A 17,187-nucleotide genomic window follows, 5' to 3' on the forward strand; every position below is an offset into this window, starting at 1 on the left:
TCTAAGTCTAAAAATTGGTAGTGTGTATGACAGGTCCACCTCATTTTTCTTAATGATGTTTTTATTATTCTTTCACTCAATTAAAACAGAAATGGATATTGCATCTTCTGACTGTATAATTGTTATTGTAATCTGTTTTCGATCACTGCTTGGGAAATGGGTCCAAAACAACATAAACTATCCACAGCCTCAGAATACAAGTCATTTTCTTTTACTACGATACTTAAAGAGACATCTATCATGTTGCTCCACTAACATGTTTGTATTATGGCAAAGAAGTTATTTGTAAGTTGGGAAAAGACATTATGAAAATCACCTTTTACTCCAAAGTATTGTATAACTCATAACTTATAACTACATTTCTTAATAACCATTCAAAATAATAAGGCTGGAAATTGTGCACATCTAAGTTTAATATATAAATAATGGAAATGAATATAAACCAAAATATGCTCAAAATATGAATTTATATTACTCTCAAAAAATAGGCTGGTTATAGTTTTGAAAATAACATGCTTCATTTCCAATATATGCCTGTCAGTTAAATTTATGGCAAAACATTCTCCATGAGTTTCGATTACCAAGATGGTAAATACTTCTTTGTGAGTTTCCTCACTTATCTGAAGCTTCCGTCCAAATGCTGACAAAGTCAGCAACTTCTCAAGAGTGACGTGTTGGTGATACACAAGTAAAGATAGACTAATCCAGCCCCTTGTCAACATTACAAATAGAATGGAACAGCTGAGAAAGAGAGAGACAAAGTAACCTTGGGGCTGTATGCAGCCATACAAGTCATGCTTTTGATATAAGAAACTCCCCTCCCAACATTCCATGTCAGGTTTAGCACGTTTGAAAAGATTTGCTGTCAACAATGCATCTTTTCATCTCAGTGTGTGTCTTTGGGGAACAAATGAGGGAGCATATTTAAGTGGGAGACATTTCTACTGCATTCCGAAAATGCAGCGGGCATATGGTTATCTCAAGAGATGCTGCAGCTTCATATAAAATAGCGTCTGACAGGTATCAAGATTTTTCTGAGCTTCTTTACCTTGCTGACATTGCTATTAACATGGTAGAGCTGTGCTCAAATTGTTTAATATTGCATGTCCATCTGATACAAGGACATCAGCTAGAGCACAAGGACTAAACATTTTTAGCCAGGTAATTAGCCAGATAATTTTCTATTTAGAAAACAAGTCATATGCTTAGACTCTTATCTAGAGCTACCTGTCCTTTTTCTTCAAGTTCTTTCTGTTCCCTTCATGCAGCTTCTACAAATAATGACAATTCTCTTTTTCCAAACATCGCCGCATGAAACACCAATAATCATTCAGCATTTGACAGGAAATTGAAAATGTATCTTTAGCTCAGAAACAGTATTCCTGCCCTAGCATCCAACTTACCATAACATCGACGCAGGGCTCACACTCCATTTTTTAAACAATCTGCAAATTATTTGTGTAGTTTTATTCTAAGCAGAAGTGCCTCCTGGAAGGAGGTTTTACGTAAGTCCTCAGATACTAGCGACATCGACATTCACACCTTTAAAAATCAAGAGTAAGAATTACACTTAAAAAACCCAAAGCAAAACACAACACTAACCAACCAACAAAGCAAACAAAAAAAACCTTTCAAACATCTTTTATAAGACTTTTTCAATGTCAGCAGCCCTAAATTGCTAATATACAAATCCCAAAATCTTGTATATTTGTAAATCCTCAGGGGATACCCGCAGAGCTAGTAAATATATTTTAAAAGGAAAAAACCAAACAACTAAAAATACTATTTCTTGCCTTTTTAAAGTTCCCTGAAATAGAAGGAATAACATTGGAAATATAAAACATTTTTTCCCTTACCAATATTTGAATCAGTGCAATGGAAGACAGGGACAAAATATACTCAACAGCTGCAGTACATGCTTTCATACAAAGCGCAGGAACTCTGGATTAAAAAAAAAATCCCTAACTATAGAGCAGCGACAATATGGACAACATGCCTTGCTGGCTGAGAACGTATCACACATTAAAGCAGTCAACACTCGGGAACGGCCATGAGAACCTCAACTAGATGGGCTAACAACTGCCCCCAAATTAAATGGCAAAGAGTATTTTCTGTCTTTCATACCACTAATCAATGTAAACTCATTTGTAGCCCCGCAGCAGAGACGCTGCTGATGAGCATTCTGCAACAAGTACAAAGCTTGTTGGAGGGCAATTTTTTTTAGTATCGCTAGAGGCTAGAAAACATTTCTCAAAAGCCATCAGATACTCAGCTGCCTTTTGTCTGCTGTGACTATTTCTTACATCTGCATTAGTGACACATGCCACCATGAGGACTGATGCAGCTGACCCCGGACATGTCGTACAGTAGGAACCAATTACCGCAAGGTGATTTTTTTTCTGAGCTAGAAAGGGCTCTGGCTCCTCGTTCAACACAGTGGGCTGGTTTCAAAGGCACTGAGAGCTTCAAAAGGAGAGCACGCTCGTACGGTAGTTACAGAGTATGAATCAGGCACAGGTTATCTCGAACAATCATATCAATTCAAAGGGACTTGGTAATACTTTATACCTTGAAAAACTGGGCCTTTAATCCTAAAAACACAGCTGTAGTTACTAATTTAACTAAATTATGAGGGGCAGTAATTAAAGGCCTAACGTAGCTATGCCTTGCAATTTGGGATTCAAAAGAAAATCTTCCCAAGTTCTACAGATTTTCAGTTACTTTGAAAAGTTTAAAAATAAGATTTAAAAGCAGGTTGCGGACTGCTCAATCACAAAAACAAGAATTTTCCTAAGCAGATCACACAGATGTTTGGGAAATATAAATACATGACTGCAATAAAACTCTTCATTTTACAGCACCATAGTTGCCATATCGTATTACCATGTTCTGTGTCAATGCGAGTGACAAAAATCTTACTGGTTCAAGTATTTTATTTAAGCTCCAGACCACCGTTGTGGCCCTTTTCCTCCCCATTCTACATACACAGCTTTAAAGAAAACATCAATAATAGAAAGTAACTGCAAAAATAAATATTCAGGCTTACATCTCCATGAAGAGTACTAAACTTGAATACTTTAAAGGAATTTTAAAGTTAAGTGGTACCATCTGAAAGTCTGTGCTACAAACTAGAAAGTTTCAATATGACATAGCTGTCTGCTGAAATGATGACTTGATTACAGTTACATTATACCAGGTTTTTTCTATTTTTAAATCAAGATAAAATATTCAGTACATTAAAAGTATTTAAATAGATATAAGGATTCCACAAAATTAAGTATTTGGGAAAGGAATCTTCAAACTTCACCTCAGAGTATTTATTCATAACAATAAAAGTTTAATATTGTTGGCCTTCCTTCGATGTCCAAGTTCTTCACCTAAATCTGAGTGTAAGATATGTCACTATTAAATTTCTTGAAAATATATTACCTCTTTGGCATTTTTATAGTTTTTAATATGATTTTGCCATCTTCTTTAGGCATAAAAACAGTTCTGGGGAGTCACTGAAAACTCCTGTTAAGGTGAGTTTGTCAAAGAATTGCCCTATAAATAACTGACAGTAAATACACTACGTTTTATCCCAGTGACACTAAGAAAAGGCAGGACCAACTTATAAAGGGAGGAGAAAACAGAATTAATGTGGACTATTTCAATTATGTTGGTTGCTTTTTCTTTCCTTTGGTTTATGATGAGAATAACAGCATACAGTTAACTAACATGGCCATGGGTGTGGGGAGGAAGCAGGGAGATGACTTGAAAGACTTAGGAACTGTTGCGGGGGGGGAAAAAAGTACATCTTACTACCGCTAATCTTAAATCTTGAATTCAAAATTGTTGGTGGCTTTCTGCAGATGCAACTTAAGGGTTCCAAAATTACTCTAAACATCAAATTATGTCTAGGTCATTGAATGGGTGGATACCCTATATTCTGTTTAATGCGTATGTTCAATTGCACACATACTTCAACCAACTGTGTCTTTATTTTAATAACAGACCAAGTACTGAAAACACATAAAGAAAGACTATTTTTCTACCTCAGCAAAAATACAGCTGATACACTGCATGACCCTTCAGGAATGACTCCTCTGCTTGTTCTATTTATATGACATTGCCTGGTTGGAAAATGGAGAGAGGGGTGAAAAATCAGCAAAAAGACCAGAAACTCATTTTTAACTATCAGTCCCAAAAAATAAATCACTGTCTTGCTTTTCTTACTGTTCCTGTTAAATTAGAGGTTTCTTCCTCATTATGTATCAGAAACACATAAAATTCAAGATTTTACATTTCTTCCAAATCCCTACTGAATTATATCAAAGTACAAAGCAACATTTTCCAACTATTCTGCCACAGATAAAATATAAAACACAAATACAAAAGCACATCTCTGCTGGTTCCTGATCTAACATGGACTTGCAGCTTTCACACTTCTGTATTTCAATTCGCTTAATTCTTTAGAACAGCTACGTATTTCTTTCAGGCAGCAGGAACATATTCTTCATCTAGGATCTGGGCAGGAATCTAAAACTTAACCTTTCGCTTCACTCAATTCCTAAGGACAAGTGAAACATACTTCCTTACTGTGTTCAGCATGCCATATTAACTAACCATTTAGAACACAGGAGCAAATTTGATCATGCTGTACTCTTCCATTTGCACAGAAGTGAATTTTCACTCCAGTCAAGTACCTTAAATCCTTGTAAAGATATAAAAGGTAGTACAAACCCTACAATATTTTTGCAGAAATATTTAGAATGGACTTTGACAAACAGCTCTTTAGCCATCAGCCTGTGTTTCTGTCACCCCAGAGATATAGTAAAACTGATTTCTAAGTACACCTAAGCAGACAGAGCCACAATACATTGAACTTTAGGGGGCTTACAGCAATCAGCAGCAGCACTCCGAAGAGTCACTGCATCCACATTTCTGGTACATCTGACTTTGTAAAAGCTCCATAACTACAGCTACTGATTAACATCCTGATCATACACTTTGGTTTGACTTGCCTGAAAGCTTTTCCCTCCATTAATATTTTGTAAATTGAATTACAGTTTTTAACAGTTAAATGAATATGAACATATTATCAGACTGCATCAAGCTAATCTAAACAAAAAATGTTTTGCAATCATTTCCTGATCCAAATTTGAACATGTTCCCTTAGCTATAATTTGGTTCTATGTTTCTTTTTCGGCAAAACCAAACTTCAGAACAGCTCATTCTGCACACTGGCATTTTAAGTTGCTTTCAGAAGCTTTTGACGCTTATTTTCTACATTCTTCAAATCAACACACACATATATATCTGCACATCCACTCTTACACAAACAGGTTCACGAACTGCAATCAACAATACTGTAAACGTAAGTTTCCTAGTCATTAATCATCCCTCTTTTTTTTAATCCTTATGGAGTGAATTACTAACTGAGAGGAGACGCCAATTCTAGTAAGTGAATGTTACCCAACAGGGATATAAAGCTGTCAACACCATAGTGCTCTTGCTTGCCCTAAACTCTCTCCCAGGCTTCATATGTTTTTTAAAGCAGTATTAGCCTTTTTCTCCAAGGAACCTTACTCTCCTTAAAATCTGAGCACTTGTGTTTTATTACATACAGGTTTTAAAACAGACTGGTCAGAAAACAGTTGAAACATTTTAGAAAGCACTGGCTTAGTCAGGCAAACCAAAACTGGACTCTATTACATTGAACTGACGCTAACAACATTGTAAACAGTACCAAAACTTTTAAATCCCCTATTAAACACAACATTTAAGACCTCGTTTATCTTTTAAGTGACCTTCACTAGATTATTATAGCTGCTGTAATGGCCCTTTGAATTAAGTACATTCATGTTAGGAATAAAAAATCAGGAAAATCATAAGGCAAAATTTCTCATGAGAACAATTGATTTTCTGTCTGCACTACAAAAGCTTATTTTAAAACACTTTTTCACTCACAAAATTAGAGAGAAAGCTAGAAACACTGATAGCGCTATATTTCTCTATTTCTCAGGGAAGTCACTAGAAAAATAATTGCAGCAAACAGTACGATTATAAAACTGGTTACCAAAGGTCATCAGGCTCATCATAGCAGCAGGTAGTTGAGAGCTTATTGCTCTGTTCTCAGAAATTAACTTCAGAACCTGATGTTATTACAACAAAAAGCCACTTGACAAGTAGGAAGGAATTTCAGCATTTACATATCTAAGGCCCAAAATGAGATGAGAGAAAGAATTACTAGCATTTGGCTTTGCTTTCAAAACGTTTAGATACACATTATGAAATTAAAAATAAAACAAAACAAAAACTAAAATGGTCTCTAGTTTTCAGTAAAGCATTTCCATTTTTGTCCCCAATGCAATTCACATTCAGTAAGTATGAGTACTTGTTAAAGCCCGAGAAATAAGAATAAACTGAAACACTCACAACCGAAGCCTTGGATGCCACTTCACTATGACTTTCAATAGTTTCCTTTTTGTCAAACTTTAGGCACAATAGTAGGAGAGCCCCTAACAATATTTATTTCAAATAATTTTTATACTAATTTGCCAGTAAATTAAAAGTAAGCCTTTCCACAAATGTCTACAGCTGCATTTCACAACTCCAGTGGAAGAATTACTAACACCACAGTAATCACTGCAAAGATACAGACTTCCAAAAATACCCGAAATAGGTGTGATCTGCATTCAGGAAAAGGTCACTTGATCATAACGGGTTCTTAAAGATCAGACTTGAAAAAGAGCAGAAGAAAAATATCTGGAAATTAGCTATGTTGATTTATTGTGAGAGTATTTCCAGGAGAAAAAAAAAAAATAAATCAATTTTAAACAGCACCATTATCTTATTAAAAAAAAAAATCTACCTTAACTAATTTAGTATTGAGTATTACAGAACCTAGGTAAGTATTCAGACAAGAATAATTTTCTTCTTGCTTTCAGTAGCAATAAGGAGTAATGAATAACCTTTATTATGAACAACCTAAAACCAAAGAGACTGGGACTGTTTAAAGAACACCAGTTAAGGAAAATAAAAATTCCTCCTGCATTTCTTATTCCCCCACATTTCTACACTCCAATCTACAACACCTTTATAAATGAGCTGAAGAGTAATGAACGAAAACTTAGGCTCTTAAAAGTTTGCTTTCAGAAATGAAAGTCTTTTTCTTAAGTGGAAGAAATCTTCCAGAGCTTAACAGGCCAGATTCAAGCTGAACCACCGATATAATTATAAAAGCCACTGAATTTCTCTTGGATAACACAGCTGCAACTGGAAAGCAAACATATTCCAAAACATTTTAAAGAATTCTTTTAAAGTATATTTCTATAAATGCCCCAAGGAAAAACATTTCCACTCTAATTCTAACATTCTTTTTAATATCAAGCAGCTTTAATGCCCAAGTCTCGAAAAAGTCATCTAAAACTACATATACTCCTTTTTATATTATTAACTAGTTCCTTTTTACAATTACTCAACAAATCATTTCTTCACCAATTTCTAAGTGGAATAGTATTACAAGTCTTTCACTGCAAAGCTGTTTCTTCTTTTTCCATACATTGGAAGAACATAGAGAAGAGGATTAAAAACTAGATACATAGTTATCCAAGAAACATAAAAAACTAGTGAGCTCTCTTACCCTTCATTAGGTATATAAATGAATCCTAAGTTTTTAAAATAAAATCTGCAGCTCCTTAGCAAACTTCAGCAATTAGGAAGCCTATTGAGCCAAAGAAGTCTAAAACAAGCATCTAATGGTAAAATCACTAAATAAACCTCACGTAATAGAGAGTCATGTGACGACCATTTCAATGTATCTCTCGAAATGCCATTTACACAAACTGTGTATAAAGAACTACAATTATGTGTTACCACTCTGCTCATTCTAAAACACAAATACGGAAGATTTTTTTAAGATAAAGTTACTGGTGGCCTTTCCTGCAGTATTTTGCTCACAACACCTGGCTAATTTCAAGATTTTAAAATATATTTTTCCTAACAACAGGCTGCACTGCCTTAAACATGACAGCATCAGAGTTAAGAGGAAAAAAGAAAGCATTTAGGAGAAGTGACTGTAAAGTTTATCTGCTTGGAGGAAAAGGAGGGGAAAAAGCAACCACGCGCTTACCATGCTGTTAACACAAAACTGACCAGCAACTTGATAGCAAAGTAAGAAAGATTAAGTATTCTAGAGAAATGCAGAAGAAGTGCAAAACTAATGCTCAATATGTTTGCTGAAAGAGCTGAACCTTACACATGCTTTGCCCTGTCTTCTTTTACAACAACTGCTACAAAATGCTACTTACTGAAATAAAAATAAAATCCTAAAATGCAACCATAAACGCTATTCTTTTTCCCACCCCGGTGACCCCATTCTTAAAGCTGTGATGGTGGGTGTAGCACACCTAAGTGGTGTCACCTGCATCCATGAAGGCAGCCCGATCGCCCACACCCAGCCCGGAGACGATGCCCTCTCCTGCAGGCGCTGCCCGGGCCCTCCGCCCGGCCGCTGCCGTGCCCTGCAGGACCGCCGGCGGCAGGGGGATACCCGCGGGCTGCCCCAGGGCGATCCGCACGAAGAAAGCGCCAAGCGCAGGACACGCTCTCACCCCGTTACCCTCCGGCAAGATCAGGCCTGGCCCTTTGAGAGCCGCCCGGCCCGGGGTGGCCTCTTTCGGCAGGCGGCCTTCTAACGCCGGAGGGCTGCGCGCCACACGCCCGGTCCAAGTCTTCCCGCGGATCCCCATCACCGCAGCGGGGCCGAGCAGACAAATGCTTGCCCGGGAAAGCGGGAAGCGGCCCTCCAGCTGCCACGCGGACCTGCCGGTCCCTCCGCGCACGGTGCCGACCCGCCCGCCACACGCTCCCCCGGGCCCGCCGCCCTGCGCGCCCCGGCCGGCGGAGCCGCCGTGAGCGCGGCCGCACGGTTACCTCCCACGGGCTTGGTGACGGCGCCGTTGGGCCTCCCGCGGGTGCCCATGGGGCTGCCGTTCTGCTCCAGCCTGGCCACCTTCCCGGGGGGGGGCCCTTTGACATCGGGGCTGCCGCTGCCTCTGTCGGGGCTGTCCCGCAGGCAGGGGCTCTCGCTCCTCCGCTCCATGCTCGGAGACGCGGCTCCCGCTGGCAGGTCGCAGTAGAAGGAGCACGGACCTAGGGCGAGAGAAAAAAGGGGCGCTTCAGTGGCCGCCGGCCAGTACCGGGCCCCGCTCACCCGGCCGGGCCCCCCGCTGTGCGTCTCCAGGGAGGTTCGGCTCCGTGAAGCCGGGCGAGTACCGGCCGGGTGCGATGCCGTCCCGCTCCCGCCGCCGGAGCCGGCCCCGCTGGATGCGAGCGGTTCGCCTCGCCCGCCCGGCGCCAACCTGCCGCGGGCGGGGGCAGGCAGTGCGGCGTCCCGGTTCCCATCGCGCTCGGTAGGCAAGCAGCCCGCCCTCCCGCCGCAGCCAGGTGCTGCTCCCCGGGTCCGGCCACGGTCCCGGCCCGCCCCCGGGGGCCGCGGGGAAAGGCTGCCAGTCCAGACGGCCCCGCTGGCACGGCCCCCCCCGCGCCGGCCAGCTGCGCAGCCACGGAGTAGCCGGCGGCTGGCGAGGAAGCCTCTAGCAAGCGGCTCCCGCGAGCTGCCGCTGTACTTACTGCTTATAGCCTGTCTGTAAGTTGGCTGAGTTGGGCTCTGTCCATGGATCAGAAGTAGAGAATCCAGGGTGGAAAGTTTTCCTGTTTCTTTCTCTCTCGCCGCGTTCTTCGCTTCTACTCCTTCCCCCCACCCCCAGCCCCCTCCTCGCCCTCCTCCGGGGGTGCTGGGGCGGCGGGGCCGGGGCGGCTGCCCGCGGGGCGGCAAGGGCAGAGCCCCGTCCCGGAGGGTCCCGGGTGGCGAGCGGAGCGGAGCGGGGAGGTCGGGACGAGGGGGCGGGGAGCCGCGGGGCCGTCGGCTGCGGCGCGGAGGAGAAGGGAGAGGGAGCCGACTTCTCACACCTTGAGCGGAGAAAATCAATACCGGGGGAGACAGGGGGAGGAGAAGAGGAGGGAGCGCCGCTCTCCCGAGCTCCGCGGCGGCGGCGAGTGCCTGGCGGCGCGGGGAAGTGGCGGCGGCGGCCCCCGGTGTGTCACTTTCAATCGCTCCCTCCTCTGCCAGCGACAGCAGCGGCAGGAGGGACTCGCCACAGAGAGCGGAGAAACGGTTATTAGTTGCGTTGAGTCATCGAGGCAAAGTGAGTCCTTTCTGGGGTTGTCCTTGCTTTCGGGTTTGGTGTATGTGCATGCCTCTGTGTGTGTGTCTGCCTGTCTGTCTGCGCGGCGTTCCCGTCCCAGGGCTGTGCATCCCAAACATCGCCACCCCTCCTCGCCTTGACACCCCTCCCCCTCCCCGCCCCCCCGCAAAAATCAAGTCTCGCTGCTACCTCGGAATCGGGCACAGACGGGCGCGCAGCAGCCCACCTCCTCGCGGCCCGGCCCGCCCCGCGGAGCCCCGGCCCCGCTGCGCGCAAGGGTGGGAGGCAGAAACCCACCTGGCAGGAAATTAAACACCAATAAATAAATAATACATCTCACACGCGAAGAAGGAGCGCGGTGCCGCGCGAAGGGAGGGCGTAGGGTGGGCTGGGTGGGGAAGGGGAAGCGTGGCAGGACGACGCGGTGGTGACAGGAGAGACCCAGGGCAGAAAGGCGCAAGGGCAGGGGCAGTCGGGCTGGGGGAGGGCCGAGAGGCAACGAGAGGAGGAGTCGGGAGACGAGGAGAGGCGGAGGGGGAGGGGGGGCGTGTGGGATAGTGGGGAAGTCGGAGTTGGGGACGCCGAACTGACCGACGAGGAGCAAAGCTGCTACCGGCGCTCAATCCAGACGCCCGGGTTAGTCCGATGCAGCCCGTGCGGCCTCGACGCCTCCTGCCACCCGCCCCCCCACCCCCGTCCCCCTGGGAGCCGAGCGGCGGCAGGGATCCTCCCGCAGCCTCTCGCCGCCGGGGCGAGGCGACAATAACTTTTCGCGGTGTAGTGGGGGCTACCGCCCCGAGGGCCGGTCGCGCTTCCTCCGGGCCGCCAAGAGCCAGCGACCGGCCCCAGGTAGGGCCCCGCCGTCGCCCTGTTCTCCGCGCCCGGCTCCAGGCAGTTACCGGGGTGGTCCTGAATAATTGATGGTGGGGGCCGGGAGAAGGTGACAAGCGGGCAGAGAAGAGCTGCTGCCGCCGCCGCTAAATTATTTAATAGCGGAGCTCCGGGTAGAGCATGACAGTGCTACCTAAGTGCAGCCAATGGTGCGGGCAAAGCTCCGGCCGGGAAGTCGCAGTGGGGCGGGATCGAGCCCCTCACCAGTCCCGGGGCGGCGAGCGGTCACCCGGCAGACAGGCTCTCTCTCTGATGCAAGGTGCACCGCGCCGCTCCCTGGGGCCGGCGGCGGCGCGGGCGCGTCTCCCGGCGGGGCCATGCCCGGCGGGCGCCCCGAGGACCCGCAGCGCCCCCTGCCCGGCCCGGGGGGCGCGGGGGAATGAGCCGGCGGCCCCGCGCCGCTGAGCCCTCGCCGCCCGCCCGGCGGTGGAACGAGACCCGTGTTAAGGTGGACCGACGGAATCCCTTCTGGCGCGGGGGGGCGGGCGGCGGACGGGCGGCGGGGAAGGAGGTGGCGGCGGCGGGCACCCAAAGTGCCCCGACACCCCCCTCCTCCGCCTCCCCCGCCGCCCGTCCGCGGCTGGTTCCCTGCGCGGCGCCGCCCTCCCTGCCGTGCTCCCTTAAGAGCTCTGCCTTTTACGGTGGCGCCGGAGGGTCAAAAAAAAGGGGGCTACGGGGGGGTTAGTGGGGAGCAGAGCCCCCCCCATCCCGGGCAGGGCAACACTGGGGACCGGCGGGAGCATCACGGCCACCGGGCAGCCCTGGCGACAGGTTTTCGTTAGTCCTGGGAGCGCCCGGGGAGAGTAGGGTGGGCAGCAGGGGCTGCCTCGAGCCTGCATGCAGCCGTCCCAGCGCTGACTCGGGGTTTGGAGGAGGGTCAGGTCCCCACAGGAGATCGGCTGCCGCTGCGCCCCTCCTGCCCTCCGAGTGGCAGTGACAGCCCACCCGCCCGCCGAGCGCTCGGGTGTCCCGAGCTCTGGGCCGCCCCTGAAAATAGTGCCGGGAAAAGCAGCGGATCCCCGGGCAGGGTAAGAGAAATCATCCCTTCGTTCCACATCCGACCTCCGGGCCGGCCCCGAAAAGCAGTGCTAAGTGCGGCTTTCCCCGCCTCGGCCGAAGCACTCGTGTCTCTCCCCGCATCGGCTGGGGCAGGGGGACCCGCCGCCAAAGTCTGGACGCGGTGCCAGCCTTTCCCTGGGACAGCATACAGTGAACGCGGGTGGGAGCCGGGTCCCATCGCCGGCTGAAGTCTGGGGGAGCCAGAGAAGATACGGGGAACAGCGGAAGGCCGAGGGCGGGGGGCCCGGGGGCCCCGCAGGGCCAGGGCTCCGGGAGCGTTCGGAGGAGCGAGCGGCGGTGCCGGGAACGCGCAGGCTGCGGAGAAGAGAGCGCAGCGGCTGCCGCCAGCCAGGTCTCGTGCCTTCCCTCTCAGAAAGGAGCCTCAAAGTTTGGAGAACTCTGTGTTTGCTTTTTAAATAACCCGATCTAACTTTTCTCCTTCCCCCCCCCCCCAAAAAAAAAAAATCTGATAAAGCTCAGCAGCATGGAAGTTAACGTTTTCCGCCAGCTATCGAATGATTGAATAATGTTTTGTTCTTACCTTTGATGTTGAACTACGAATGCCCGCGGATCAATGGCCAGAAAGTTAGAAGAATTGGTGATTTAGGACTTCAGTACTTCTGGAAAAAAAAAATGCCAATGGTTTAGCCAGGATCTTCCCTGTCTGATTCGTTACTATTATTATATCTGATGATGTGGATGGATGGAGAGATTCAATCCAAGCCCATTAATGAGGTATTTTATAAACACCACCGTCTGAAGATCTTAATTTACATTTTGTCAGTGATCCTTTCCTTAACAGCGGAGACGTGTGGCGACAACGCGATTACAGGACTTTAGTAAAGCTCCTATAAGAGTACGACTGGCTTGTTAATTGATTAATATTTTATTAAGTGTAAATATTTTACAAAGTTTTTAGGAAAACTATCGATTCTAAATTATTAAACTAGTCAGAAGGGCGTTTGAATAATGCATACAATTAAATACATTTAAATATATATGTAGCGATTGCTTCATTTGCAATGAATCCCCTGCACCTTTCTGTTGCTTTCGTTTTTTCTCCACCGGCAGCTGGTTTCTCATTTGTGCCTTCACTGGAATATCAGGATTACCGAATATGTGTTTAGTTCGTATTTATAAACTGAATGTTTACATAAATACTCTTAGAAAATAACTTTGAAATCGGAAGCCGTAATAATTAAAAAATTTCGACACGGAAGCAAAGGGGCTTGTTAATGAAACTGAGGGAAACTTAAACCGAGTTCGTAGAAATGTTGTTTGGTAACTTCTGTTTTGTAAACATCACTTAATTTATACGGATTTTATGAAGCATGATGCTTATTTTTGTTTTACATATTTTTTCCCAATAAAAGACTTTCTCTCTGTTTCGAATTACAAACACTTTTTTTTCCCGTTGCATGATTTTCACGTTTTCCTTATTTACACTGGAAAAAAAGGACGATTATTTCCCATCGTTTTCCTCACCTGTCTTCAATGTCGCTATAAAAAAACCCCAAGCCTATTTTTTTAAAAAACTTATTAATAATATTAATAACCTATTTTTCTTTTTCTAACACGAACTCCGGTACGAGAATTTTCTGCTCTCGCACTCTGATGAGAGCAGGAGTAGATGCGCTCCGAGTGCCCAGCGCTACTGAAGTTTGTGGACGCCTAAAGTCGTTGACTGCCAAAAAATTTTGAACAAAAACACCTCCTTGGAAAGGTTTGGTTTTCATTAACTACCGCTCTTAAAGCCAAAACGCATGGAAGTGATCGCAGCTCTGTGCCCACACAGGCTTCAGAGGCGAGCGGCTGCAGCCTGGGCTGCCGCGACCTCCCGGGCCTCGGCTGCCCGCGATGCCGCCCCCCGGGCCGGGGCAGCTCTCGCCCCACGCAGCCGGCCCGAGAGTCGGCCCTCGTGGCTGGCAGGATCCGCCGGGCGCCCTCCTCGCCTCCTTTCTCCCCCTTCCACCCACAACTTCCCAGGGGCCACGGCGCCCGCGGGACGACAGCCTCACCGCGAGGCTCGGCCGGGGCTGAGCGCTGCGGCCCGGGCCGAGGCGGGGTCCCTGGCGCAGCGCGCTGGGGTCCCGGGGGACACCGGCCCACCGTCCCCGGGCGCTGTCTCGAAGCTCAGAGGTCCCGGGCTGCCACGAGAGCACAGCGGCCGGCGGGATCGGAGGGGGGTGGCTCCCCGGACCGGCGAGGCAGCTCTGGGTCCCTCCGGGGTGGCGGCTGGAGCAGGCACTGCCAGGACACCGGATCAGCAGGAGAGGGGAGAGCGGATCCCACAGCCGAGGGCTCCGGTCTCCCCGCTCGGCCCGGGCTCCATCGCGGCGGGACCCGAGCCCGCGGCCGCTCCTGCGGGCCCCGGCCAGGACTACGCGCCCGACCCGTCCCTGTGCCTTCCCCTTTGCACAGCGCCATCGCGCGGGCACTGGCGCCGACGCAGCCCGAGGCGGCCGCTGCTCCCGCCCGCTCGCCCGCGGCCCCGGCGGTGCGGGAACGGCGCAGCACCTGCCGCGGGGCTGAGCGGGCCCCTCCCGCCGCCCTTCGCTGCGCCCTCGGCCCTGCAGCGCCGCTCCGCCCTGACACCTTGCCCGTCGTGCCACATGCCGTCGAGGCTCCGACATCCTCTCCTCTCCCGCGGCCCGGCCCGGAGAGGGCAGAGCGGTGGCACAGGCAGACCGGCGACTGGCAGCGCGTAAGGACCGACCTCCTACCCAGCCGCGCCTTCTTCGCCCTGCCCTCGTGGACTGGGAAAGGCGTTGGCCAGCCGAGGAGCCAGGCCGCCTCTGCGGGGCGGCCCCGCCATCGAGCGCTCGCTGCCGGGGACGAGCCATCTAATCCTGTCGCCGTAGGAGGGGTCCCTGTCCCTCCGCGCTACCGCGATCCCTCTTTCGGCGTCAGGTTCAGGAGGGGAAGCCGAAACGAAACAAAAATGTCCTTGAGCCCAAGGGCGGGAGGAGCCCGGCTCTGCCGGCAGCACTTCGAGGGGAGAACTCTGGCTCCAGCCGACAGTGCCGGCGGGAGCACGGCGCCGGCCATCGTCCTTTCCCAGCCACAAGCTGCTGCTTTACCCGGGCAACACAAGCTTAGAACGGCGGCTGTCCGGAGGGGGAGCGCGGCGGCGGCTGGGGCGGTCGCCGGGCCGCCTGGCGAATCCCCCGGCTCCGCGGCACAACGCCTCGGCCCCGCGGGAGCCGGCTCTGCATCCCCTGAGCACCGCCGGCCGCCTCCAGCCCCTTCGGGATCCAGGCGGCTCGTTCGTGCTGTACCAATGGAATAGGAAAAGTAATTTTAAAAAATCAAACCCAAAGTGTCTTTAAGGCGTCCGAGCTCCGACCAAAGAGTTTCGGAACAGCAGTATCTCTGCAGACCTACCCTCATTTCCATCCTTCCCCCCAGCGGTTTTATTGATGAGCCTTTTGCTGTTAACGCTGGTTATACGGAGAAGGAGCTGCGGACAACAGAGAGGCAATCCCTACAGCCAGGCGTATACAGGAAAGGGAACGACACGGCCGGAGCAGAGTAGTACGTAATACGTTATTACACCGTATTTCGGTGCCCAGAAGGCTGCGCAGCCCCGGCCGAGGCGGGCGCAGGGAGCGGGGCTCACCGGCAGGCCGGGCCGGCTGGACGCCTGGTGCGGGGGTGAGCTGCCTGCTGCTGGAGTCCTGCTAGGTTCTCTCCTACCCTCCGGCTCCCCACTACGATTTGCAGCTTCCCCGTGTTCTTCACACACATCTCCAGCTCTTGGCTTTCCCCCTAGCCACGGGCTTGCGTTTTCCCGCAATCACACGCTGCAATGCTAACCGCAAGGGATTTCCTCCGTGAGATATCAAGCTCATCGACCCACCTCAGCTTAATAGACTTGCGAGACTCTTCAGTATTGCATGGATTCTTTAAAATAGTTCCGTTCCGATTTGTAAACTGTCAGATAAAAGAGAGCACAGACCGAAGCGTCTGTGCCCTGTGGCCCTTTTCCTTCAAATTAGCAGCTTATAGCTGGAAATGAAGGAAGAGTTTTGCCACCTTCGTTGCAATTAAGGAAAGTTCCCTAGATCCGAGAGAAAAGTGACTAACAGGACCCTCCACCCGAGCACCAACTGCGGCTGCTTCTTCGCCGCAGCCTCAGGCCACTCCAGTGCTGTTTGCCCCAGGCCGGGCGGTGTCCCCCGCTTCACCCCGAGGTGGCCGCGCCACGCAAGAAAAAGAGCGCCCCGCCTGCCGCGCACTGCCCGAGCTGCGGCGTGAACGAATGCGGGAAGGGGCTGCAGCAGAGAGCCGTCACCCTCGGCCCGGGAGCCAGCCCAGCGCCTGCCTTTACACCCCTAACGTGCCTACGGGGCGCGGAGTGCCGGGGAACCCCGCTCTTCCCTTCCAACCGCCCTCTCGCCCGATATGAGAACGAGTGACGGCGGAGCTCTGCAGGACATGCCGAGGGCTGAGGACTCGTACCCCGAAGCACGAATCGTTTTAATTACAACGATTACAACTTAAATTAGCAAGATAGCATCCTTTCTGCCCCGCCAGGCTCCGACCTAGAAGTAAAACATCACCCGCCCACGTTGGACACCATCGCCTCCCAAGCGCTCTCCGAGTTCCTACGGCCGGTAGAGACCACATGCGAGTAAAGACCTCAACAGAACCGGGAAGACAGAGCCGATTCCGAGCGCGCTCCTCGTGAGCTTCCTAACGAGCAGCGTTCAGCCCCAGTCGCGCCGCACTCATTCCCCAGGACGGCGGCAGTCATTAGCGACTGTCCTTTTGACAGAGCAGGATGCCATTTTCCTCCTAAATCCAAACTTTGCCTCTCAACAGACACTCTTATCTTCGTATGCCCATGTAAATTAAAACGCCAGTAAACGCGTAGAGAGAACCCTCTGCTCTGCGGCACAAGGCAGCAGCTCCCGCCGGCTGCTGCCACACGAAATGGTGCTCAGGGAGTAGAGCCTTGGCGGGACCGCACGGGGCCCCGGCGCCGGCCCCCAGCTCCCGCTCTCGCTCCCCGCCGCTAGGCTGAAACCAAAGGCAGGTCAGCCTG

The 17,187-nt window shown here is 49.7% G+C and overlaps 1 protein-coding gene across 2 annotated transcripts in view; it reads right to left on the reverse strand.

Moving 5' to 3' along the window:
- The window catches only part of SATB2 (SATB homeobox 2), a 134,886-nt gene extending 120,214 nt beyond the window's left edge, over positions 1 to 14,672 (reverse strand). Inside the window, exons 1-3 of one of the 2 annotated variants that reach the window (XM_048309970.1) lie at positions 14,658 to 14,672; positions 12,682 to 12,760; positions 8,917 to 9,135 (exon numbers count right to left, since the gene is read on the reverse strand). In XM_048309970.1, coding sequence (XP_048165927.1) covers positions 8,917 to 9,085 — 169 coding nt within the window. In that variant the 5' untranslated portion in view covers positions 9,086 to 9,135; positions 12,682 to 12,760; positions 14,658 to 14,672. Of the gene's footprint in view, positions 1 to 8,916; positions 9,136 to 9,615; positions 10,091 to 12,681; positions 12,761 to 14,657 lie in introns of those variants that run through there. The other variant, XM_048309969.1, reaches the window with a different exon arrangement.
- Positions 14,673 to 17,187: the final 2,515 nt, after the last annotated feature.

Source organism: Corvus hawaiiensis, chromosome 7 (genome assembly GCF_020740725.1).
Source record: "Corvus hawaiiensis isolate bCorHaw1 chromosome 7, bCorHaw1.pri.cur, whole genome shotgun sequence".
Lineage (NCBI taxonomy): Eukaryota > Metazoa > Chordata > Aves > Passeriformes > Corvidae > Corvus > Corvus hawaiiensis.